The sequence below is a fragment of the Dendrobates tinctorius genome, unplaced genomic scaffold, assembly GCF_039654945.1.
Source record: "Dendrobates tinctorius isolate UK_male_01 unplaced genomic scaffold, ASM3965494v1 ptg000016l, whole genome shotgun sequence".
Lineage (NCBI taxonomy): Eukaryota > Metazoa > Chordata > Amphibia > Anura > Dendrobatidae > Dendrobates > Dendrobates tinctorius.
In genome coordinates this window covers 52038518-52064660 of record NW_027361684.1, presented here as the reverse complement: position 1 = coordinate 52064660, position 26143 = coordinate 52038518, and the positions used below count along the sequence as shown (strand labels likewise).

At 40.6% G+C, this 26143-nt stretch overlaps 1 protein-coding gene across 6 annotated transcripts in view; it reads left to right on the top strand.

The window, feature by feature from the left end:
- Positions 1-26143, top strand: part of CNKSR2 (connector enhancer of kinase suppressor of Ras 2) — a 589838-nt gene that overhangs the window by 497906 nt on the left and 65789 nt on the right. For all 6 annotated transcript variants that reach the window (XM_073565850.1, XM_073565849.1, XM_073565848.1 and 3 more), the window contains 2 exons: positions 6294-6367; positions 18397-18468. In XM_073565850.1, coding sequence (XP_073421951.1) covers positions 6294-6367; positions 18397-18468 — 146 coding nt within the window. The remainder of the gene's footprint in view (positions 1-6293; positions 6368-18396; positions 18469-26143) is intronic.

The window sequence follows — 26143 nt, the reverse complement described above, 5'->3', positions numbered from 1 at the left end:
AAATTCTTATCCTCTCTTGCTGACAACTTTATCTTCCAAAAGGTAAGGGAGAAAACAAGGGGAACTGCTACCTTGGATCTAATCCTTATAAACAGGGAGGAAATGGTTGAGGAGGTAAAAGTGGCTGGGACCCTAGGAGGTAGCGACCATGCTATTTTAGAATTTTGGATTACTAGAGGTGGAAGACCTGTGAAGACTCAGACGTCAAGGTTAGATTTCAGAAAGGCAGATTTTAAGGGATTCAGAAAGAGAATTGGAGGGATCCAATGGCTGGATATCCTTAAAGACAAAAATGTCCAGGAAGGATGGGAAATCTTGAAAAATGAAATTCTCAAAGCACAGTTGTTAACAATTCCGAAAAGAGGGAAGAATAGGAAGCATTTAAGGAAACCAGGATGGATGAACACAGAACTTAAGCACATGCTAAAAAGGAAGAAAAAAATGTTTATAAAATGGAAAGAGGGAGGCATATCTAAAGAAGAATATAATGCTGTCTGCAGAACCTGCAGGGCACAAATCAGATTAGCTAAAGCTGAAAATGAACTGAGGCTTGCAAGAGATGTCAAAAGCAATAATAAAGGATTTTGGGATATGTCAAAAGTAAAAGAAAAGTCAAAGATGCTATAGGATTTTTACAGGATGAAAATGATGAAATGGTAAGACAGGATGTTGAGAAGGCTGAACTTTTAAATTCCTATTTTGCATCTGTTTTCTCTCAGAAAGGAAATGCAACATCAACTGTTATTCACTGTCCTATTAAGGGAATAGAAGAATCCAGGATATCTATAAACAGAAAGATAGTGAGCAAACACTTAGCTAACCTAAATGAATTCAAGTCTCCAGGTCCAGATGAATTACACCCCAGAGTACTGAAGGAGATAGCAGAAGAAATTTTTGAACCCCTCTCCATAATCTTTGAAAATTCTTGGAGAACAGGAGAAGTGCCAGAAGACTGGAGAAGAGCAAATGTTGTTCCTATCTTCAAAAAGGGGAAGAAGGTGGACCCAGGCAACTATAGGCCGGTGAGTCTGACTTCTATATCAGGAAAGATCTTTGAACAAATTATTAAACAACATGTATGTCAATACCTGGATAAGAATGAAGTGATTAAACAGAGTCAGCATGGGTTTCTAACTAATAAGTCATGTCAGACTAACTTAATTTCCTTCTATGACGGTATCACTGATTGGGTGGATCAAGGAAATGCTGTAGATATAGTATATCTTGACTTCAGCAAAGCATTTGACAAAGTCTCTCATACAATCCTTATTGAAAAAATGACTAAGTATGGAATGGACAAGGCAACTGTTAGGTGGATTCATAACTGGCTTAGTGATCGGACCCAAAGAGTGGTCGTAAATGGCTGCACATCCAGTTGGAAGAATGTCTCAAGTGGGGTACCACAGGGCTCTGTCCTGGGCCCTGTATTGTTCAACATCTTTATCAATGATTTAGATGAAGGAATTGAGGGTAAACTGATTAAATTTGCTGATGACACAAAGCTAGGAGGGATAGCTAATACTAGAGAAGAGAGAGAGAGGATTCAAAAAGATTTAAATAAACTGGAGAAGTGGGCAGCAACTAACAGAATGGTTTTTAACAGGGAGAAATGCAAAGTACTACATCTGGGCAATAAAAATGAAAAAAGCATATATAGAATGGGAGGAATAGGGCTAAGTGACAGCACATGTGAAAAAGACTTGGGTATACTAATAGATCACAGACTGAATATGAGTCAACAGTGTGATGCAGCAGCAAAAAAGGCAAATGCAATTCTAGGATGTATTAACAGAAGCATACAGTCTAGATCACGTGAAGTCATTATTTCCCTCTACTCCTCTTTGGTCAGACCTCATCTGGAATATTGTGTCCAGTTTTGGGCACCACATTTTAAAAAAGACATCAACAAACTGGAGCAAGTTCAGAAAAGAGCGACCAGAATGGTGACCGGTCTGCAAACCCTGTCTTATGAGGAAAGGTTGCAGGATTTGGGAATGTTTAGTTTGCAAAAGAGAAGACTGAGAGGAGACTTAATAGCTGTCTACAAATATCTAAAGGGCTGTCACATTGTAGAAGGATCAACTTTATTCTCATTTGCACAAGGAAAGACTAGAAGCAATGGGATGAAACTGAATGGGAAGAGACACAGATTAGATATTAGAAAAAACTTTTTGACAGTTAGAGTGATCAATGAGTGGAACAGGCTGCCACGAGAAGTGGTGAGTTCTCCTTCAATGGAAGTCTTCAAACAGAGGCTGGACAGACATCTGACTGGGATAATTTAGCGAATCCTGCTTTGAGCAGGGGGTTGGACCAGATGGCCCAGGAGGTCCCTTCCAACTCTACGATTCTATGATTCTATGATTCTATGATTCTATATCATGGTACCCTGAGATTCCATAGCTAAAACCTGCAACAGATTCCCTTTAATTCCCCTGTGATTGTGTATTGCCATGTAGTATTTCAGGTGGATAACAACTCTGTTCTAGGTATATTTTTATTTTCACTGGTCTGCAGTATATTTCACAGATGACTATCAGAGTAGTATAGTAATAGTAAATACGATTCTGAGTTATATTATTGATTATAATAAAAGGTGCAAATGTACAGTATTATTGGACACAATATTTGCAGTTATAATGTAAAGACCCAGTGTATTATTACTAAACTTATTTTAGAACAAGAAGTGTTAGAGCTTTCATGTATTGAGACTATTCCATACACAGTATTAGGAGCGTATTTGCACCAGCATGCAGCACTGTGTTGCTTTGATTTTGGTACTGAACTGCGTACAGCTCCCATTTTAATTCAGCAAGGACTATCCTGTGAAAGTTGTATGTGTCATGTTTGTGATTTAGCAGTTTTGACATTCTCTGTGATTGTGACATATTTCTCAGAATTGCCACCTTAGGCAAAGTACCATAATAAAGCGATAGTGTGACACTTGGATGGATAATCTCTTTTTTTGAATACATTGGGAAAATAGGAAGCCTTGAATATTTAATGTGCTATGTTTTCACATATTGTAGCTTAAACTGAACTACAACCCAGCTACAAATTAGTTTAAGAATAATGTGGATGGCTTAGAGAGAACCTGACGTCTGATACATGTTGCACAATCTATAGGTAGCACGGACACTGTAATCTCAGCAAGGTATGTTTGACTCTGAAATGCTGCAGCGTTTCAGAGAATAACATACTTTTAATAGCCAATGGTAACCAAGCCGCATAGCATACCAGTTAGTCAGGCGGATCCCCATCAGCTTCTCTCCTCCCGCTGCCCTGAATTAACAGGTCTCTGCCTATGTGTGCATGTAGGCTGAGGCCTGTGAATCACTGGCAGTGGGCGGGGACAAGCCTCCAGGGACCCAACTCTCTGACTAGTATGGCATGCGGCTTGGTGACCAGCTTCTATGTTTTTCTGTGAAACACCACAGCATTTCAGGGTCAAAACATACCCAGCTGAGATCACATTGTCACTGCCTGATGCATGATACCCATGGATTGGGCTGCATTTATGAGATGTCAGGTTTTCTATAAGAAAACTCTGAGAGTGGGAAAAAATACTCAGCAAGTTGCTATACAGAGGCATGTAAACATTTGTTCCCCCCCGTGGTTAAAATTACTATTTATTGTGAACAGATAGTCAAGCGTTTTTAAGTTGCCCTTTCCTCAGTTCGAAATGTAATTTAAGAATTGGTAGTTAACAGGAACAGTGGAGGTCAATATAAGGTCTGGAAGACCAAGCAAAATTTCAGTGAGAACTGCTTGTAGGATAGCTAGAGAGGCAAATCAGAAGCCACGCTTGAATGTGCAACACCCACTAGGGCCAGGGTTATACTCGGTACCGGGCCGGTCAGTTCTTAAAGGGGATGCCAACAATTTTTCACCCAAAATCCCATGTCATTATACGTCAAATGGACCCCTGTAAATGCAACAGAGATAACATTTTCGCGCATTGTGTTGCATATGGAGAGTCAGAAAATTAGAGCTTCCGCAATATTGAATTACTGATATACTGTACAGTGCACCGGTATTCCGCATGGCCATGACAAGGACATGATTTGAAACAATCCAAAAATGTTTGCATTATAGTGATAATGCGCAGTGTCCTCCCCGAGACAATTCTAAGCTTGATCGTCTATAAAAAAATTCAACCAGTAGTTGAAAACTTCAGCAGAACAATTGCTGAGGCGTACAACCCCCAATGGGACATCTGTATAGATGAATCTCTGTTTCATTTCAAAGGGAAGCTAAAATTCCAAAAATACTTTCTCTGTAAGAGGGCTAGGTACGGAATTACACTGTGCAAACTGTTGGAGAATACCTCAGGGAACACCCACAGATTTAGGGTTTATGAAGTGAAGGACACTCCAGATTGACCCCCCCATCCGAATTTCCCCCAGTCCTGGGGGTGGTTGGAAAAATTGTGTGCCCAAACAGTAGCTTTACTCCACATATGAGGTATCTGTGTACTCGTGAGAAATAGCACAACAAATTTTGGTGTCAATTTTCTACTGATAACCTTGTAAAATTGAAAACTTTTGTACTAAAGTAAAATTTTTTTGAGAAAAAAAGGAAAATGTTCATTTCATTTTTCCTTACACTTTGCATTAATTCATGTGAAGCACCTGAAGAGCTAATAAACTTCTTGAATGTGGTTTGAGGAATTTGATGGGTGAAGTTTTTAAATGGTGTCACTCTTGGGTATTTCCTGTCATATAGGCCCCTCAACGTCACTTCAAATGTGAGGTGGTCTCTAAAAAAAAGTTTTTGTAAATTTAGTTGGAAAAATGAGAAATTTCTGATAAACCTTTAACCCTTCTAACTTCCTGACAAAACAAAACTGGTTCAAAAATTGTGCTGATGTAAAGTAGGCATGTGGGCAGTGTATGTTTATTAACTATGTTCTGCCTTCTTCCACGTATGACGCTGTGTGGATACCAGCATACGGCTTAACCTTTCATCCACTCCCAGAAACAAGACTGTATGGGTGCTTAAGTCTATTATTTATTGGGATGATATGGACAGCAATTGGAGATGATAATAGATGGTATAGTAGAACACAGTAGTAGATGAGATCAGGGGTTGTTGCACAAGTTTAAGATGGTATCAGAGATTGTTGAACACAGATATGGATGATGCAGCTATTGTTGTACACAATGTGGATGATTCAGCAGATTGTTGTACAAAATGTGGATGATTCAGGAGATTGTTGTACAAAATGTGGATGATTCAGGTAAAAACTACAAGAGACAGATAATACAGCATGTCAGTACTGGTAGACAGTACACAAAACACATACTGGTAGGTAATAGCAATGCAGGGTATTATCACAACAGTAGCAATGATACAGGATGCTGTTATCATGCATTATATAAGAGCTGAGCAATATAACATACACAACAGCAAAAGAGAAAGATGTCTAAAACACCTAATGGTTGCAAGCTTGCACTGACCGAACAGAGGATGCTTAACTAGAGGATGATTATAACAAACATGTAGTGAAATAACATCACAGAAGCTGAGCATGCATTGCAAACATCATGGGAGGCTGCATTATGGCTGCTAACACAGATGCATAACTCATTATTGCATTAATCTTACCGGAATCCGCTTGATATAGGCAATGGTTTGCAGAGAGCTGAGCAGGTGTGCACTACTCAGAAGACGGCTGGAAAAATGGTTACATTTTGTTGACCAGGGCAGAAAGAAGGGGCGGTACTGAACAATTAACCATTTGGGGAACAGAAATTCCAAACACATGAATAAAAGAGAAGGGCAACTTATGACACCTAATGGCCATAGCTGTAACGGCACTTAAAAATATCTAGCTGCACAGAATCGGCAGAACAAACTATTTTGTTTAACACAACTCTGTGGTTTAAGGGCATAAAAATTTGAGGTTTGAAAATTGCCAACATTTTTTTTTTTTTTTAAATCACCAAATTTCCGATATGTTCACAAATAAATGCCAGTCGTATTACATTTTTTTTTTTTACCACTATCATGAAGTACAATATGTCACGAGAAAACAGAATCACTATGATTCATTGAAGCATTCCAGAGTTATAACCAAATGAAGTGACACTGGTCAGAATTGAAAAAATTGGCCTGGTCAGGAAGATGAAAACCGGCTTTGGGGTGAAGGGGTTAAAGATGTTTTCTATGATTGTATTGTCTGTATTTGACATGTCATGTCCGTTGTCTAAATTTCAGGGAAAAATGTTTTCATTATTTGCAGTTTTATTTAATTTTTTTTTTATATATATCGGTTTCTTTTTGAATTCCAGGAAGAAAAAGCAGAGGGATTCATCAGCCTACCTGAGTTCAAAATTGATCGAGCTAGCGAGTGTCGTAAGAAATTGTAAGTACACCTGGTATAGAATGATGTGTGTTATATCACATATATGGGTAAAGGGTTTTTAATGTTTCATTTTAATGTATTATTTTTCAGTTGTTTTTTTCGTGTTTAAAAAAAATAAATAATGCTACATTTGTGTAGATATGTAAATTCCTGTATAGTCCTATTGCTTTTTGTGTGTTTCTTTTATTAGATACCCTGGAGGGGTATTTTTATCGTAGTTTAGGGACGGTACACTAAAGATTATGCATGAACGTAAGAAAGTGCAATGATGTCTGTGTGCAAAATGATAATAGAAAGTGCAGCAATAAAAAAAAAATAAAAAAACATGAGCGTCTCATTTACTTGAAACGACAATATTAGGGGAGAACAATTAGCACAGGTAATCGATACAAACATTGCAGACTATCACTAGGTGCAGTGTGAAGAGTTTCATGTACAGACGAGTGTCCTGTTGATAATTCTGCCATTGTCTTAAAAACATCACCGGATTGGACCTGCATTGATTTCCTACTAGTGATGCGCGAACGTACTCGGATATGGGGTTATCTGAGCATGGTCGGGTGGTAACCGAGCATCTTTGGAGTGCTTGAATAATGTGTTCAAGTCTCCATGGCAGGATATCTTGCGGCTGATCAACAGCCGCAACACATTCAGGGATTGCCTAAAAAACGGGCAATCTATACATAAGCGGCGGCTGTCGAACAGCCGGGAAACATGCAGCCACGGGGACTCAAACATATTTTTCGAGCACGCCACTCTGTTAGCACAGGAGCGTGCTCAGGTAACACCTTATCCAAGTACATTCACTCATCACTATTTCCTACCTATTGCTAGACACAAAGTGTGAGAAATCCTTCATAAATAAGTTGTACTCTGTGATATTCTAATACCCTACGTTTTTCTAACATATGTATAATGATAAAAGTGCGGCATAAATATGATCTGTGCTGCGGAATTTGTTATTCCTTTTATACCTTGTAGAGAGAGAGAGATATTTCTCCCTTTTTTTCATTTTTGTTTTTATTCCTCGTTTTCCAAGAGCCCTAACTTTTTATTTTACCATTGATCTAGCTGCATAAAGGATTTTTTTTATGGGATGAGTTGTCGTTTTGAATGACACCTTCATTTTACCATATGTAAAATGCACTAAGAAACAGGAAAACAATCTAAGTGTGGTGGAATTGAAAAACAAAACTGCAATTCTGCTGCGGTTTATTGGGTTTTGTATTTATGACTTTAGCTTTGTGGTAAAAATGACCTGGTAACTTTGCTGTACAGGTCAGTAGGTTGTGGTGATGCTAAATATAGTTTGGGGTTTGTTTTGTTTACTACTTAAAAGAATTTATGGACTCTGATTGTGTCGTAATGTTTTTTCTTTTTTTTTTTTGTTTATAGACTTGTGCGAGGTCTTCTTTTCTGATGTTTGAGCTCTAGTTTTTATTAGTAGAATAATACAATTTTGGTGTCCACATGACTTTCTGATCTTTTTTTTTATTCCAGAATATATTTTCTAGGTGACGTGACAAAAATAATTCTGCCATTTAGATTAATTTTTTTCATTTAGACGTTCCACATTTGGGATAAATATTTTGCATCGTTGCAGGCATTAAAGTGAACCTGTCAGCAGGGTTGTGTCAGTAAACTACAGACACTGTCAGGTTGGCATCAGCAAGTTTCTCTTGGGTGCCAATTGTATAACACAGTCGGGATCTTTGGGTGTCACTAAAGTTAAGCACTCGCTTTAAGTGCTTCCATGTAGTGTTACGAGGGCAGAGTAGATCTGATACAGCATCCAATCCAGCATGTGACTATCAAGTTTCCTTTGACCGAATGTGGATCTCTCAACAGGAGTGATAAACGTGTCATGTGCACAACTCCCATCCTGACCCTATCTATACCGCTTCCTCGTGAGCCGGCCAGGGGCAGCAGCCTGAGGTATCCGGTGGTGAAGGCCACAAACAAGGAAGCAGGAGAGGCCATTATAGTTAAAACCAGGATTCAATTTATTGTGGTTTTGGAAGAACAACCATAATGGAGAGCAGGAACAATGCTGGATACTTCTCACATGTAACACTGACAGAGGCTTCATCTTTGTGGTTACATTCGGTCAGCAACACATCTCTTAGTTTCTTCATCATCACAAACAATTTTACAGTTTTGGCACCCACATGTCCCTACTTTGCAATGCCAGCAATCCAGCTACATCAGCAGCTCTCCCAGTCTTCCATGAGGCAATATTTAGAATTCTCTCTATAAACTTCCACCCTAGGTTGGCACCAATCAGTCCTCCATTGTTCCAGGGCAACATTCTCAACCCTCAGCAGTCTCAGGACTCGTATCTCGCACCTCTGTTCCACTGATGCTTCATGTGGGACCTCTCCTTACCTGCCAGCTTCCAGCATAGGTGGTACTCGTCATTTGTATCAGATCTTCTGCCTCTCTGAATTCTGCAATGCGGTTTTCTGCAGGTCTTGCTGTCAGTATTCCTAAACAGAACTTCAGCTACTGTCCCTCTGGCTCTACAACCCCTTTATATATTCTAAGCCACTCCTCAACCTAGAAACTTCTGTATCTCATTTACCTATTATTTCTCTCCTTACCTAAAAAAAACACTCTGTCAGCAGGTTTTTGGTACATAATCTGAGAGCTGCACATTGTAGGAGCAGAGACCCTGGTTACAGGGATGTGTCACTTATTAGGTTTTACTCTTTCAATCCAACCTTTGTTTTACGAGCAAGGGATTATCAGTACAGGACAACTGGCCTTGTGCATCCTAGTCCAACCACAATCCCAGCACTGATCAGCAGCTCTCTGTCACTATACATCTTACACAGGAAACTGTGGTGTGGACAGGGTTACACACAGCTCAACAACTGAGCCTGCTATATCTGCAACAGTGAAAACTGTGATTCTATCTTAACGGCTGCACCAGTAAGCTAAGTGATACATCACTGGAATCAGGGTCTATGTCCCTACCTTGTGCTGCTGTCAAATTATATAGCAAACACCTGCTGGTGGATTCCCTAAGGGTGCCATGTGCAGAACTGATCAGGTGCCATAACCAACTAATGCATTGATGACAGTCATAAGCGAGTATAGCTTCTTCTATCCCACACTTTCATCACAGCAGCATGAATCCTACAGAAAGAAATTGTACCATGTCTCATCAGAAGCTGTATTGTGTATGAGAAGCATGTAAGTCATACAGAGGTAACGACTCTGCTGACATCTATGTGATGACTCTGTACATCGTCGAGCCTGTGTGGCTCTCTTATTCATATATATCTGTGTGCATGAGACCCAAAGGGAAGATTTAATTTTCCATGTTGTAAATTGTGAAATCTGTCCAATTCTTCCTAATTCAATTGTTATTTTTTCACTTTGTAACAGAATTTCTATCTCATAGAAAGAGACACTTTCCTGCAAATACCAATGCATAAATAATGTTCTGTAAATGAGTAAAAAATCTATTATTTCAGTTTAATTAGCTCTTTCAGAAATAAAGCGTTCATGTAGATAAGGTGTGCTTTCCCTCTATATCTGGTTGATGGTGTAGGCTCTGGAAATTGCTTTTTCCTGCTGATATTGAAAACCAGAGGTGGCATGCTTCAATTGCAACTGCCATGTATTATTCAACGCTTATAGTACAATAATGACCCGATGTTTCAGCTATATTGATATTTTGCAGCGCTGCTGCCCAAGGTTTGGAACAACGCTGGCAATTCACCGGGCACAGCTAGCTGCCGCCAATTGTTCATACTTCTGACATTTAGCACTTCACTCCACACTATTAGGAATGGATACTAAATGTCATCATTCCTGAAGAAAGCAGCGAGCGAGAACAGATGCTGAATTACTGTCTGTATAACACTGGGCTGAGGTACAAAGCACACAGGTAACGCTGTCAGCCGATTATGATGGAAGACCAGTATTGTTCCCGTTATCAAATATTGCCCTTAGGCTGCTACGCAATGGCAACTTTATCTTTTTTTTTCTAACATTAATGATGGGGTAGAACTTCTTGATCCGATGCATTTAAAGGGAATCTGTCACCCCTTTTTTGAGCTATCGTATAATGATAACATTCAATTGTGTGTCACATAAGGATTCCCTTAGTACTTTTGCTTCCCCCTGACCCCACACCTTTCATGCATAAATACCTTTTTTATATCGGTTCAGATGTATGTAAACTGCCGCTGTCCGGTCCGCTGGGCGGGGCTTATTCACCTTCTCCCCCCCCTCCCTGTCTTGCTCTACGCATTTCTTCTTGTGTGCAGTGCAGACGGTGCGGAATTTTCCGCGCGGATTATCTGCGGTTTTCAATCCGCAGAAAGAATTGACATGTCAATTCTTTCTGCGGATTCCCCTGCGGTTTGCCATCTCCTCCATTGAGGAGATGAAAAACCGCAGGGCAAAACCGCAGAGCAATCCGCAGGTAAAACCGCAGGTCTTTTGACCTGCGGTTTCACCTGCGGATTTTACAAAATCCGCGCGGATGAATCCGCACCTAATCCGCAGCGTGTGCACACAGCCTTAATGAATCTGAAGTATCTGGCTCCTACGCTCTGCCTTATCAAGACCTGCAAGAAAATTACTGGTCTTGATTAATCTGGGCCATTAGCTAGCCTAACCTGAAAAAGCAAAAATATGGATCATAGTTCATGCTGTGATTTTTTTTTTTTTTTAACCCAAGGACCATTCACTTGCATTGTTGTGCAAAGCTTTTGACCCATGGGCCCAATGTACACTAGCCTGATGTAGCCCCAGCCAAGGACTAAACCCTATATATGGGCAATATCATAGAGAGATTTCTTCTATTCACATTAATTTCTGATTCTGCGTTCTGACCGTAAATACCCAATTAACTATGGTCAGAGCAGCTACTTCTCAGCCAGTGATTTGCTGAGCGAACATTACTGTCAATTTCCAGATTGTCAAGGACAGGACCGGTAAGCAGAGACCTGTAGGACCATGTAGGCCTTGGAAGCAGAGCTGTAAGTAACCACTGACTGTGAACATTTCTTTACTTACAGTGCCTTGCGAAAGTATTCGGCTCCCTGGAACTTTTCAACCTTTTCCCACATATCATGCTTCAAACATAAAGATACCAAAAGTAAATTTTTGGTGAAGAATCAACAACAAGTGGAACACAATTGTGAAGTTGAACAAAATTTATTGGTTATTTTAAATTTTTGTGGAAATTCAAAAACTGAAAAGTGGGGCGTGCAATATTATTTGGGCCCTTTACTTTCAGTGCAGCAAACTCACTCCAGAAGTTCATTGTGGATCTCTGAATGATCCCATGTTGTCCTAAATGACACTAATGATGATAAATATAATCCACCTGTGTGTAATTAAGTCTACGTATAAATGCACCTGCTCTGTGATAGTCTCAGGGTTCTGTTTGAAGCACAGAGAGCAACATGAAGACCAAGGAACACAGCAGGCAGGTCTGTGATACTGTTGTGGAGAAGTTTAAAGCTGGATTTGGATACAAAATGATTTCCAAAACTTTAAACATCCCAAGAAGCACTTTGCAAGCGATCATATTGAAATGGAAGGAGTATCATACCACTGCAAATCTACCAAGACCCAGCGGTCACTCTAAACTTTCATCTCAAACAAGGAGAAGACTGATCAAAGATGCAGCCAAGAGGCCCATGATGACTCTGGATGAACTGCAGAGATCTATAGCTGAGGTGGGACAGTCTGTCCATAGGACAACAATCAGTCGTACACTGCACAAATCTAGCCTTTCTGGAAGAGTGGAAAGAAGAAAGCCATTTCTCAAAGATATCCATAAAAAGTGTTGTTTAAAGTTTGCAACAAGCCACCTGGGAGACACACCAAACATGTGGAAGAATGTGCTCTGGTCAGATGAAACCAAAATCGATCTTTTTTGCAACAATGCCAAACGATATGTTTGGCGTAACGGCAACACAGCTTCTCACCCTGAACACACCATCCCCACTGTCAAACATGGTGGTGGCAGCAGCATAGTTTGGGCCTGATTTTCTTCAGCAGGGACAGGGAAGATGGTTAAAATTGATGGGAAATTGGATGGAGCCAAATACAGGACCACTCTTGAAGAAAACCTGTTGGAGTCTGCAAAAGACCTGAGACTGGGACGGAGATTTGTCTTCCAACAAGACAATGATCCCAAACATAAAGCAAAATCTACAATGATTAAAAGTTTTAATATTTGCGCTCAGAGATAGACCTTTATATATACTAAACTCACTCTTCAAGTAGAAGTGGAAAACTAAGTAGCCAACCTAAATTGCAACCTCCAATTAGCGATGAGGGTCAGGCACTGCCTACTTGACTCTTTACAAAAAACTTCAAAAATAGAAAATAAAATAATAAAAAAATTTTTATAATTCAGATTATGCCACGTATACAAAGTTCACCATGGGGCTAAGGAGAATAAAAATTGTCCATAGAAAGAAGAAAAAGAATTACCTTGAGATTAGCTTCTGTGAACTGATAGTGCTTAGCAGTCCAGGTCCTGTGCATAGGAGGTTCCAATGAAACGACAACGATAATATTAATAAAATCCAGAGTAATGACACCATGTGAGGAGAAGGGTTTGATGCTATAAGTTGCGGACGCTTGTCCCGGCCGGAGACAGGCGTCCTCTCTGCAGTGCGCCCTCCTGGGCTTGAGGCGGTAATGGCGCACGCCGAGAAAAGCTGACAAGGTCCGCAGGACCTTGTGTGACGTCACAGTCACGTGATCACTCACATGACTAGCTATGGAGAGCGGTGAAGCTCAAAAACATCCGACGCGTTTCTGAATCAACGGATTCCTTCATCAGGGATACTCCATAGCGGATAGATAGCATTTATATACCCTCCACCTTCAGAGGTTCTAATTCAGACATTGAAAGCAAAAAGTTTGGATGTTTAGGTTGGCTACTTAGTTTTCCACTTCTACTTGAAGAGTGAGTTTAGTATATATAAAGGTCTATCTCTGAGCGCAAATATTAAAACTTTTAATTATTTATTTATTTGGAGTAATTTTGTGGTATTATCCTAATATTTTGCAGCTGAGTAGACTATAGCGCTAGCGCTGTGGCTGAGACATTTATTTTTTATTCTTTTTTTACCACTACTGCCTCTTAGCAGCTGTGCTATTTTAGGAGTATTCCCCTCCCCCCCTTTTCCTTTTTTGATTACTGCCTTCTATTTAGTCACTTATTTATTTATTTTTAAACATGAGTGGTCTTTGGACAGATAGGAAAGAAAGAATATACAACATTCAAAAGTTCTTTCATCTACCGCACCCACAGACCTCTAAAGCCGCTAGTACCGAAAATCTTAGTGTGGTGTTTCAATCCCTAAAGAAATTGGAACAGTATTTGATTAAAGAAATGAGAGATTTATGGGAAATAGCCACACTGGAAAGGTATTTATCCTTTGACTGTATACCAAGGGGTCTTGTTGTGTATAAACCCCTTACAGGGGACATTGGCGATAGTGAAACTATGGCCGAGTGGGATGCTATGTTCAAGGAATTTTCCAAACGAACAGTATGTTTTATCATTGAAAAACGAAGGAATGAATTAATGAAAATCAGGAAAGTGATTTCTGATATTTTTGAGGAAATTAAGCCCTATGAACTGCATCCTGAGATCCTACATTTGTCAGTGAATATTCATAAGAGGATACAGTCAAAGGAAAAAGAGATTATGGATAAGAAACGCAGGAAATTTGGGAGAGATTTTGCCCTCTTGAAGGGTGACCCCTGTACAGGATCTGGAGCATCTGAGCCTATAAACACAACGGAGGATGATCTCCTCCATAGTGAGAACCAAAATTCATCTAGGACACAAAGTCCACTGATTACTATAGATGAAGTGCAGGGGGTGGAAAACTCTTCATTAACATCTAGTGAGCGGTTTTCAATCCATCTCACTTCTGATGTTGAGTACTCTCAGACCAAGGGCACTACTGTTAGGAGCAATAGTCTGATGGTCAATACTGCGCACTCTAATATTGATGAAATATCACCATCCATCTCTACCCCACTGCCTTCTACTGTAACTCAGAATAGATTCATTGTGTTAGACAATTTAGGGACTACTCCCCTTAACTCAAGAGTTGACCATATTCATTCACAACCAGGCATGAGCTTGGGTACTAAACCTCTGAATAAACAGAGGAAAGCGCCATTGAGAATGAAAACCAAACAGAGCCATCTTCCTTTTTTACAGGTAGGCCAAAAAAAACACGAAAAAGGGGATGTAGGGGTGGGAAATCAACCAAAAAAAAGAGTCACCAAACACACCAAGCAGGGGAATTAGTGGTTCTAGACCAAAAGATTTTTAATTTAAGTGACTACGTTCTGAATCAGAACGAATTGAGTCTATTGAATAAAGGATTGAAATATGCCCCTAGCACTAAGTTTGATAAGTTTCAGGCCTTCATGGGTATCAAACTATTTATGACAAAATTGGCTATAAAAAAGTACTATCTGAAGAAAAAATGTACTAGTGAAAATGCGGAAGGTGCGGTTGAGCTGATAGATCCTTATCAACATACTTTGTTGAAAAAGAAGTCAAATTTTAACCCTATTCAGGAGTATTCTGAGTCTTTTGAGGCTTTCCAGAATAATGTGATAAGGGACATTAAAAACATATCTGAGAGCAGATGTAATAATTTCAGATACAATCTGTCAAATAAGGAACGTCAAGCTATCAGACGGCTTCAACAGAATCAGGAAATTACCATCAGACCAGCCGATAAGGGGGGTGGGATCGTTATTTTGAATAATAGAGACTATGAAAAGGAGTCCCAGTGTATACTGGGTGATACAAGAACCTATCTCCTACTTGAGAAAGATCCATCTGATGTCTATCTCGCTGAGATGCAAATTCTTTTGAAGTGTGGTTTTGAAAGAGGTTTTTTAAATAAACAAGAATTGGAATTTATTAATAATTTGCACCCTAGGATCCCTTATTTTTACTATTTACCAAAAGTACATAAGGATCCATTAAACCCACCCGGTAGACCAATTATATCGGCAATAGGGGATCTCACGGCCAATTTATCAAAATTTATTGACTGCCATTTACAGAAGTTAGTCCCTAAACTTCCGGCCTATCTGAAAGATAGTACACATATTTTAAGAATTTTGAAAAATATTGAATGGCAAAACCATTACATTTTGGGGACATTAGACATTGCCTCTTTATATACTGTCATTCAACATGACAAAGGGTGTGAATCAGTAAAATACTTCATGATTAAGGATGGCGATCTACCGGACGACCAGGTTCAATTCATTTTAGACTGTATAAATTTTATTTTAACTCACAACTTTTTTCGATTTGGGGCGCACTACTACTCCCAGCAGTGGGGGACTGCCATGGGGACCAGGTTCGCCCCGAGTTATGCTAATCTGTATGTAGGCAAGTGGGAACAAGAAATCATCTACCCGGGAGGTTCCCTATGGAAGAACCTGGTCCTATGGCAGAGATTCATAGACGACATTGTTTTTATCTGGTCTGGTGGGCCTATTTTATTGGGAGAATTTTTAAATGAACTAAATAAAAATCAATATTTTTTAAAATTTACAGCCACCACCAGTCATAAAGAGATTATCTTTTTAGATTTGAAAATTTTTATTGAAAATGATCACATAGAGACTCAGGTTTTTCATAAACCAACAGATTCTAATAATTTCATTTCTCTGGATAGCTGCCACCTTCCAAGCTGGCTTGTGAATGTACCTAAAAGCCAGCTCATTAGGGCTCATAGGAATTGCTCTAGAATACAAGATTTTGATAAGGAGGCGGTGTTTCTGACTAATAAATTTGTCCGAAAGGGGTATGACATTAAGGCCCTGGGTGAAATCAAGGAGACTGTTAGGAAAATGCCGAGAGAGGATCTACTGATACAACAAAAGAAAAACACCGAGTGTTCTATTATGGAAGATATTCCTATTATTACGCAGTACAATGCCAACAGTAAAATCCTTAGAAAGATTGTTAACCGACACTGGAATATATTAAAAAACGATAAAGTGATCGGTGAAAAGTTACCAGTTTATCCTAGGTTTGTTTTTAGGAAAGCAAATAATCTCGGTAATACAATAGCCCCTTCTATTCCTAAACCTATGTTGACGAGTCATGTACATGTTCACACACCCCCAAAAGGGTTTTTTCCATGCAACAAATGTGGACATTGTAGAAAATTAGGTCTCAGAAAGCAATTGTCCATTTCAAATAAATTTCAGGAGGTCAAAATTAAGGACTTCATAACTTGTGAAACTAAGGGGGTCATATATGGAATCACCTGCCCTTGTGGCAAATTATATATTGGCCGGACTATACGTCCATTGCATATAAGGATAGCGGAACATCTGAGGAATATTAAGAATAAATTTAGCGGTCACCCCCTCTCCAATCATTTTTTAATTAATCATGGGGGTCTTACAAGAGGTACATTAGTGACAGGCATCAAAGTGGTTAATAGAAGTTGGAGGAGAGGCAACTTCATCCATCAGATGTCAAAAGAAGAAAGTAGATGGATTTTCATGATGGACACTCTGATGCCTAATGGGCTTAATAGTGAAATCGAACTTTTTGCTTTCAATGTCTGAATTAGAACCTCTGAAGGTGGAGGGTATATAAATGCTATCTATCCGCTATGGAGTATCCCTGATGAAGGAATCCGTTGATTCAGAAACGCGTCGGATGTTTTTGAGCTTCACCGCTCTCCATAGCTAGTCACATGAGTGATCACGTGACTGTGACGTCACACAAGGTCCTGCGGACCTTGTCAGCTTTTCTCGGCATGCGCCGTTACCGCCTCAAGCCCAGGAGGGCGCACTGCAGAGAGGACGCCTGTCTCCGGCCGGGACAAGCGTCCGCAACTTATAGCATCAAACCCTTCTCCTCACATGGTGTCATTACTCTGGATTTTATTAATATTATCGCTGTCGTTTCATTGGAACCTCCTATGCACAGGACCTGGACTGCTAAGCACTATCAGTTCAAAGAAGCTAATCTCAAGGTAATTCTTTTTCTTCTTTCTATGGACAATTTTTATTCTCCTTAGCCCCATGGTGAACTTTGTATACGTGGCATAATCTGAATTATAAAAAATTTTTTATTATTTTATTTTCTATTTTTGAAGTTTTTTGTAAAGAGTCAAGTAGGCGGTGCCTGACCCTCATCGCTAATTGGAGGTTGCAATTTAGGTTGGCTACTTAGTTTTCCACTTCTACTTGAAGAGTGAGTTTAGTATATATAAAGGTCTATCTCTGAGCGCAAATATTAAAACTTTTAATTATTTATTTATTTGGAGTAATTTTGTGGTATTATCCTAATATTTTGCAGCTGAGTAGACTATAGCGCTAGAGCTGTGGCTGAGACATTTATTGCAAAATCTATAATGGAATGGTTCACAAATAAACATATCCTGGTGTTAGAATGGCCAAGTCAAAGTCCAGACCTGAATCCAATCGAGAATCTGTGGAAAGAGCTGCTGTTCTGAAACGATCTCCATCAAACCTCACTGAGCTTGAGCTGTTTGCAAAGGAAGAATGGGCAACAATTTCAGTCTCTCGATGTACAAAACTGATAGAGACATACCCCAAACGACTTGCAGCTGTCATCGCAGCAAAAGGTGGAGCAACAAAGTATTAAGTTAAAGGGGCCGAATAATATTTCACGCCCCACTTTTCAGTTTTTGAATTTCCAAAAAATATTAAAATAACCAATACATTTCGTTCAGCTTCACAATTGTGTCCCATTTGTTGATTCTTCACCAAAAATTTACATTTGGTATCTTTGTGTTTGAAGCATGATATGTGGGAAAAGGTTGAAAAGTTCCAGGGGGCCGAATGCTTTCGTAAGGCACTGTATTTTTAAGCAGTATGAGGGATTTACCAAATTTTTAATATTCTTTAGAGAACGACTTTACCTTACTTCATTGCTTATTAATTCTTTTTGGTTGGGTATAAAGTGGAGTGGCTGCCTTGTTTCTGTGTGTGCATGACATATTTTCTCTCTGTTTTTCTAGTGCCTTTAAAGCATGTCATCCCAAGATCAAAAGCTTCTACTTTGCTGCTGACAATTTAGATGATATGAACAGGTAACAAAACATGTCACATATTTTTGTTGTTGCAAGGGTTGCCTATTCTTAGTTTAAGAGTTTATTTTTCGGCACAAAGGTGGCATTTCTCGTTCACGCTGAAGTCATATCACAGTTCGTAAGATATTTGTTTGGGTTAATTATGTGACTGCCACTCATTTCATCACATTTTCTTTTATTCTTTTGTAGTGAATTGACCATCGGCACTCTCTAGTCAAATACATCCTATATCGATTAGCACACATTAACCCCCATGAGACTTGGCCATGTTTTTGTGCTTTTATTGTCTCAACCCTTTCTTCTAAGAGTCCTAACAATTTATTTTTGAGTATCAAAAAGAATCAGCATTACTCACTTTGATTTTTTTTCTGTGTATTTGTGGCTTACCGTACAGGTAAATTCATTTTATATTTTAATTGATTACACTTTTATGGATGTAGCAATATCAAATACGGTATGCTTATTTTTTATGTATTCAAGGAGTTGTCCACTACTCAATCTAAATGTTTGGCCTCCATAAAATGAAAAAGCTTTTACTCACCTCCCATGCCGGTGCCATTCCAGCAGTGTCAGCACTTGTGGTCCCGTGGCTCTCGTGCGGGTTGCATGACGTGGTGCCCATCGCCCCATCAGCGCTGGTGTCACTGTCCCCACTTTCTGTCAAATTGAACATAAAGAGGAAGTCCAGGCTGCAACTTACCTCTGACTTCCTCTTCATGTTCATTTCGTATGAAGGAAGTGATAGAGACGCCTGCACTGATGCGCACCGGGCACCACTTGTCATGCAACCGCATGAGAGTCCCGGGACCGCAAGTACCGACATCGCTGGAACAGCGCCGGCATGGGAGGGGAGTATAAGCTTTTTCATTTTATCGGGGCCAAGCATTTAGATTGAGAAGGCGTTATCCTAGTAATGGACAACCCCGTTAATTGGGAATAGAGGGATGATTTAAAGGGTCTATCCACAAATATAAAATGACCCTCGTCACATAAACAAAACAGCAACGTGTCCAAGTCACGTGTCAGGACGGGCTGCAGTCTGAAAAAACACAGCTCCCAATACATGTCTCAATGGCAGATGTGCTACATCTTAAGCAAACATACCTCATTCAGTGTGAAAATATATAAAATAAATAAATAAAAATATATCATCTTCTGGGCTGACTGGCAGCACAGGGAGGACAGAGACTGGAGAAAAAATCCTTTATCAGCTGAGGAGAAGATATATTTCTTCTGATTACACAACCCTTCTCCTCGATGCAGTGAGCTATGTGTGCTTACTATACTTAGCTTCTGGGATTTGAGGCACTAGCCTTGCTTCTTTAGACTTCAACATATCCTGACACATGACTAGGATAGGCTGCCATTTGAGTTATGATTTTTTTTTTTATTATTATTTTTTAGCCTTGGTTATTCTGAATAATTATTCTTCTTTTCATTGAATATAACACCCTATGATCTTGACAGTATATTTGCCGCAGAATGAAACTGATTTTAATCCTTTGTTTCCCTAATACTATTACATGATGAATGAGAACCTGATTGTACTTTTCAGTGTGATGAGACCGAGATGATTGAAAGCATATGGAGACCAAACTATTCTTTGTAGTAATTTCATTACAAACTCCCAGAGCTAAAAAAAATCATCTATAGCACCTAAATGTTAAATTCTATAAAAAGAATCACCAAAAATTTAAAATCAACATTCATGGGTTTATTAACAGAAGTGCGTCATAAAAGGAGGCTACAAACCCAATGGAGAATTCTTGTCCCATGGGTATGTTGCGATAGGTCCAGAACTCTCCACGTGCATATTTCACATCAAGGACATTGCTTTAGTTTTTTTCAAAAGACCTCCAGCACAAGCCTTATTAGTAGTGTTGAGCGATACCTTCCGATATCAGGAAATATCGGATTGGATTGGATCGGACCGATACTTTTTGGGTATCGGATATCGCCGATTCCGATACCGGAAACCAATGCAAGTCAATGGGACAGAAATATCGGAATTAAAATAAACCCTTTCTTTCCTTGTAAGTTAATTCTACATGAAGGAAAACAACTAAGAATAATGTAGAATGTATTGGGGGAGGTGGAGGAGACATTAAAGGCATAGAGATTTAGCCCAATCAAATGGAATAGCAGGAATTAATTTTTTTTTTTAAGACGTTCGGAGTTACAAAGATATTGACTATGTTAAAGGGGTTGTGTAGCAATAGAGGGAGACGTTCAGAAAAGGCACATGTTGGCGGAGTGTTGGAACGGAGTGCTTCATCTAGCTTGGAGGTTGACTGAGCCCCTGACCCGGTGGACACGGCATGGATGCGTGTATGTGCAACAGACTGTGAGTAAAGCTTTGGAACTACATGCCCTGGTGTCCTCCAGTTATTCCTGTGCCAACACACTCCGCACTGCTACATCTCTGTTCCTGGCACTGCACCATCTACGTCTCTTCACTACCTCTCCATCTACACTGCCCTGGGACTACTGCCCTACCTGTGGAGGGCCACAACATCATTGCTGCACCACACCATCTGTCCCAGAGGATCTGTCTGCAGTGTCGGCTTAACATCTTCATTGCCGAACACCACAGGTGGCGTCACGAATCATTCACTCATAAACTTTAATCATCACCCACACGTTCAACATTTCCCTTTTACAATGGACGCCCAGGGCCACGGACCGGGTCACAGCTACCGTGACATCTCCCATTAAAACCAACGGGCCCGGTACCGAGTACCCCACCAGCCCTGGCGGGCAGAGGTCGCGCTACATATTTTTCAGAGGAGTAAAAATACTCCTCCCAATATTTTTGAGGAGTATTTTTCACCACGGAGGAGTACGCAATTTGTATGAATTAAAATTAGCCATACAGGAGTATACATTGCCGTGCTATTAAAAAAAACATTAGGAAACGTTATTAGAACTTCACACAATGATTTTTTACACAAATAGAGCAATTATCTTGGACGTGCTGCTCTTGCTAAAATAGTTCAACAAGCTCACTTGCTTTCGTTTACCAGACTCCATCGCTAATCTAGACAAAAAAAGGGAGAATGCAAAAATGCTATCAGGATTTCTCTAACATAACTATGCCCCGCACCCCACTATGCATATACTGCACCCCCATCTCCACAATAGTGCTGACCACCGTACGAGTGACACCCACGTCACATGCCGCCAATAACGCACAGCCAGCAAGCCCTGCCCCCGGCTGCCATTGGCCGCGGAGAGGCCGACTGATGCTACACACGCTGAGATGCACAGAGAGAGCGCGCCACGATGACGTCAGTCGCGCGGGTCACGTGTCTGTACGGCCGCTGCTGCACGCTACCACCCACTGAGACAAGCACAGAGGAGGGCGTGCCGCGATGACGTAGTCGCGCGGGTCACGTGTCCATACGGCCGCTGCTGCACGCTACCACCCGCTGAGAGACAAGCTGCCGCGATGACGTGAGTCGCTCCGCAACATCTGATACTGCCCTTTCTGCCCTTTCCCCAGCTCCGTCCAACTCACTGCCACTGTAGCTTAGAACGATGCGTCCCGTGGACGTATCGTACTAATCTGAAGGTGTTTTTTCGCCTGCCTGTGCGTCGTAGACGCCCAGACAGGCATTAATGCAACCTCTGCTGGCGGGCGATCCAACTTGGCGGAAATATATAACAGAACAGGTTCTCCGGGCTTTTCACATAATCTCAGTGCATATCTAGGCTGCAGAATGCTGACAATAAGTAATTTACCTTCTGTGGCTAGTCTGCAGGGTTTCCAAGATATCATCTCTTGCTTCTAAGATAAATGTCCGGGGGGGTGTTCTGGCATTGAAATGAGAACTTGTCGTTTCCTCCTCCCTCACTAGTTTCACTTTCCATAGATCACTGTTCAGCGTGTGTCTGGGGGAGGAGCAGCTGGGTGGTCTGCTCGCAGCCAATCACAGCCATGCCATTAGTTAACATGCCTACATGCCTAACAGGATGTGCCCACACTTCTTAGGATTCCTCATTGGCTGTATCAAATCAAACTGGCTCATAGCATTATGGGAACTTCCAATTCCTGTATTCGATATGCAAAAAGTATCGGAACTCAGTATCGGAATTCCGATACCGCGAATATCGGCCGATACTGCAAATATTGGGTATCGGAATGCTCAACACTACTTATTAGACAATGAGCTCTAACTCTTGAAATCCTCATCAATGAATTTGCTCTTACTGACAGCATGTGTCAAGTATGGTTGTAGGCCTTTGTTGCCACTATTTTCTCTCATTCATTATGAACACTTGTGGCTGTAAGAACCCTACCCATGTGTTTCCAAGTGGTTATATAATTACTGAGTTATTAAGTATTCTATTAATTACCACTAAATTGACAATGTTTCCTGCCACCTTGCAGGAACATCTATTGTGCTTCACTCTCTGGATGTACTCCTCTATATAGCATTTTCAACATCTTAAATAGGTTAAAGTGAATCTATCATCAGGTCTTTGCTATGTAATATCAGAGCACCATGATGTAGGGGCAGATACCCTAATTCCAGTAATATGTCACTATTGTCACTTTTATGCCTGTGTTTTTCTGTTTAAATACAATAAGTGTTTTGTCGGCATGAGATTATCACTAAAGGACAACTGGCCTTGTGCCTCATAGTCCAAACACTCCCCCCAGAACTGATAAGCAGCTCTCTGTCACTGTACATTGTACACAAAATGCTGTCAATCAGTGATGTGGGTGGGGTTACACAGGGCTCAACATTACGAACTCTTCTAGATCTACAAAAATGAAAACTGTGATTCTATCGCAAGTGCTAGACCAACTAAACTAAGTGATATGTTACTGGAATCAAGGTGTCTGTCCCTACATTTTGCAAAAATCTGCTGACACATTCCTTATAATAAGTATTGAAAATTTGTGTTCATGTTTTCTGCCTTAGTTTCTGGCTTTGGTAGCAACTAGAGATGAGTGAATTTATCCGTGGAGGATTGAGTTTGAGTTGAATTTTCTGGAATTGGCAGTTTAATGCAAATTAAAATTCTTTGAGATTTAATTAACAAAAAAACCTTGCCTTGCCCTGTTTTCCACACTGATGAAACATGAGATGTCTAAAAACATTAGAAAGCTAATGTCCTTTTGCGTGGCCTTGCGGGCCTCCCCATAAAGCCCTGCAGCTATGACATATAGTAGATTATCATACCGTGTACATTGGTGTCAGTACCTGGGTCATCACAGAGTACCACAGAGTTGTTTTCCATTATCAAAGTCACTGAGTAAGTCTCTTTCTCCTGTAGAGTGTAAGCTCTTATGGTCATCATGGTCCACCCTCTCTCTCTCCTGTTGTCATGGGGTTACCGCGACAGAGCAGAGCCAGAAGACAGCAGCGTCTGATGGCTCCTGCTTCGCTGCTGAGAAGAAGCACTTCTCCAGTGTATTGAATGTGTTTTTTTTCTTTCAGCGGGAAAGGGGTTAATCAGCCATGTGGAAATCCCTGCATTCATCTGTGCTTGGTTAGCCACACCGCTCTCCTATAAAAGATAGGCCTGCTGGCCAGATCCTTGTCTGTGTTAGCACTTGCTACATAGATCTGGAGAGGGAGAAGCTGGTGTTTGGAGTGCTGGAGGAGTTTATTATGCGACTGTTGCCTGGTTTGTACGCTTGGAAATTCCTCATCCTTTACCTGCTTTATTTTCTTCCCCCTTCTTTCACACCCTGGGGAATACCTCTGTTATTTATGAGAGTATATTTTGTGCGAGTGGAATTTTCTTTTACCCTTGTCTTTGTTCCCCTGTCTGTCGGGTTGGTGTACTGCGGTACACGGTGTCGCCTCTCTTCCCCGGGTGGGGGAAGGGGACAGACGCAGGGCTGCAGCTAGAAGACAGGGCAAGGGTGGAGGCCCCAGCATCCTCGCCATCTGAGGTATCCCGGGGAGCAGGGTGAGCTAGGGCGCCCCCTAATGTTAGTGCCAGGAAACGTGCCGCTGATCCCAGTTTACTCGTCAGTCCTATCGTGACACCTGTAGAGTGTAAGCTCTTATGGTCATCATGGTCCACACTCTCTCTCTTTGTCTCCTGTAGAGTGTAAGCTCTTATGGTCATCATGGTCCACTCTTTCTCTGTTGCCTATAGAGTATAAGCTCTTATAATCAGCAGGGTCCCCTATATCCTATAGAGTGTAAGCTCTTATGGTCATCATAGTCCACACTCTCTCTCTTTGTCTCCTGTAGAGTGTAAGCTCTTATGGTCATCATGGTCCACTCTTTCTCTGTTGCCTATAGAGTATAAGCTCTTATAATTAGCAGGGTCCCCTATATCCTATAGAGTGTAAGCTCTTATGGCCAGTCGGGTTGTCTTTCTCTCTTCTCCCTAATGTGTATTTTCTAAACAATTACAAACTTTCCAATATTGAGATTTGCAGTAAATAAATTTGCACAAATCAATTTTTGAGGAAAATTTGTTGAATTTTAAAAGATCCGCTCATCTCTATTCACAACCTTTACTTCAAAATATGTCTTGAAGCCACCTGCATTTTACAGGGAGCCTGACAGCTGATATATGCTTGCCCGATCCATGGCCAGTGTGTAGCCGACCATGGCTGTATGATTTTAGCCATATATGTTTAACTCTGAAATGCTCCAACATTTCAGAGTAAAACATAGTTTAATACCCGTCGAAGACCAAGCCACATGGGAAACTGCTCTAACAGGCGGGTCCCTGGAGGCTGCTCCCCACCCATTGGCAGTGACTGACAAGTCTCTCTATGCATGCATGTATGGGGAGAGAACTGTCACTCCATGGCAGCAGGTGGAGAGTCTCCATCAGGGACACACCTGTCTGACTAGTCTCCCATGCGGCAATGTCCCCAGCTTCTTTTAAACTGTTTCTTTTTTTCAGAAATGCCACAGCATTTCAGAGTTAAAACATATATGGCTGAAATCATACAGCCAGTGTCTGATATGTGCTGCCGTAGATTGGGCAACATGTATCAGCTGGCATGTGTCCTTTAAGAAAATATATTTTATAGTACTGTGTTAGTGGAGCAGTGGTCACACATACACTTTGTGCAACCTCTGTGTTCAGTGTCTATGGGACTGAAATAGGCAAGTACAGTGCCCAAGTGTCTCCAAGACTCTCATAGATATTGGATGGATCAGAAACACATATGTGTGACAACTATTCTAATCAAACAGGGAAAATGAGGACCTGTAATCCTGATCAGTGGAGGTCCCAGAGTTGGATCCCCCCATTATACATTGTGTGTATATTTAATAAATATATAAACACTTTTTTGTGCACCAACTCCTTTTAAACCACTCTGGGAAATGCATATAATTAAATATAATGTGATAATAGCACCTTATATCTTGGAAGCAGAAAACAATTAGCAAGTATAAAGTATCTAAGCGGTTTCAGTAACAAACTGTAGTAGCTGAACTAGTAGTCGAAGCATTTCCAATGCACAGGTTTTTCCCATAATGCAGTTGTTAGCATGTGCCAAACATGGGGCAAGCAAAGTCCATTGGTGACAGCATCATGGAAGGCCAAGGCTGGATGAGAGTGAGGTGACAATCATTGGATTTGATCTTACAAAAGAACTAGTCTAGCACAAATTATTGAAATAGTTAAACAAATCTGAGTCATGGAGACCCCATCTGAAAAGGTAAAGGCCTTACTGCTAAAGTCTTTA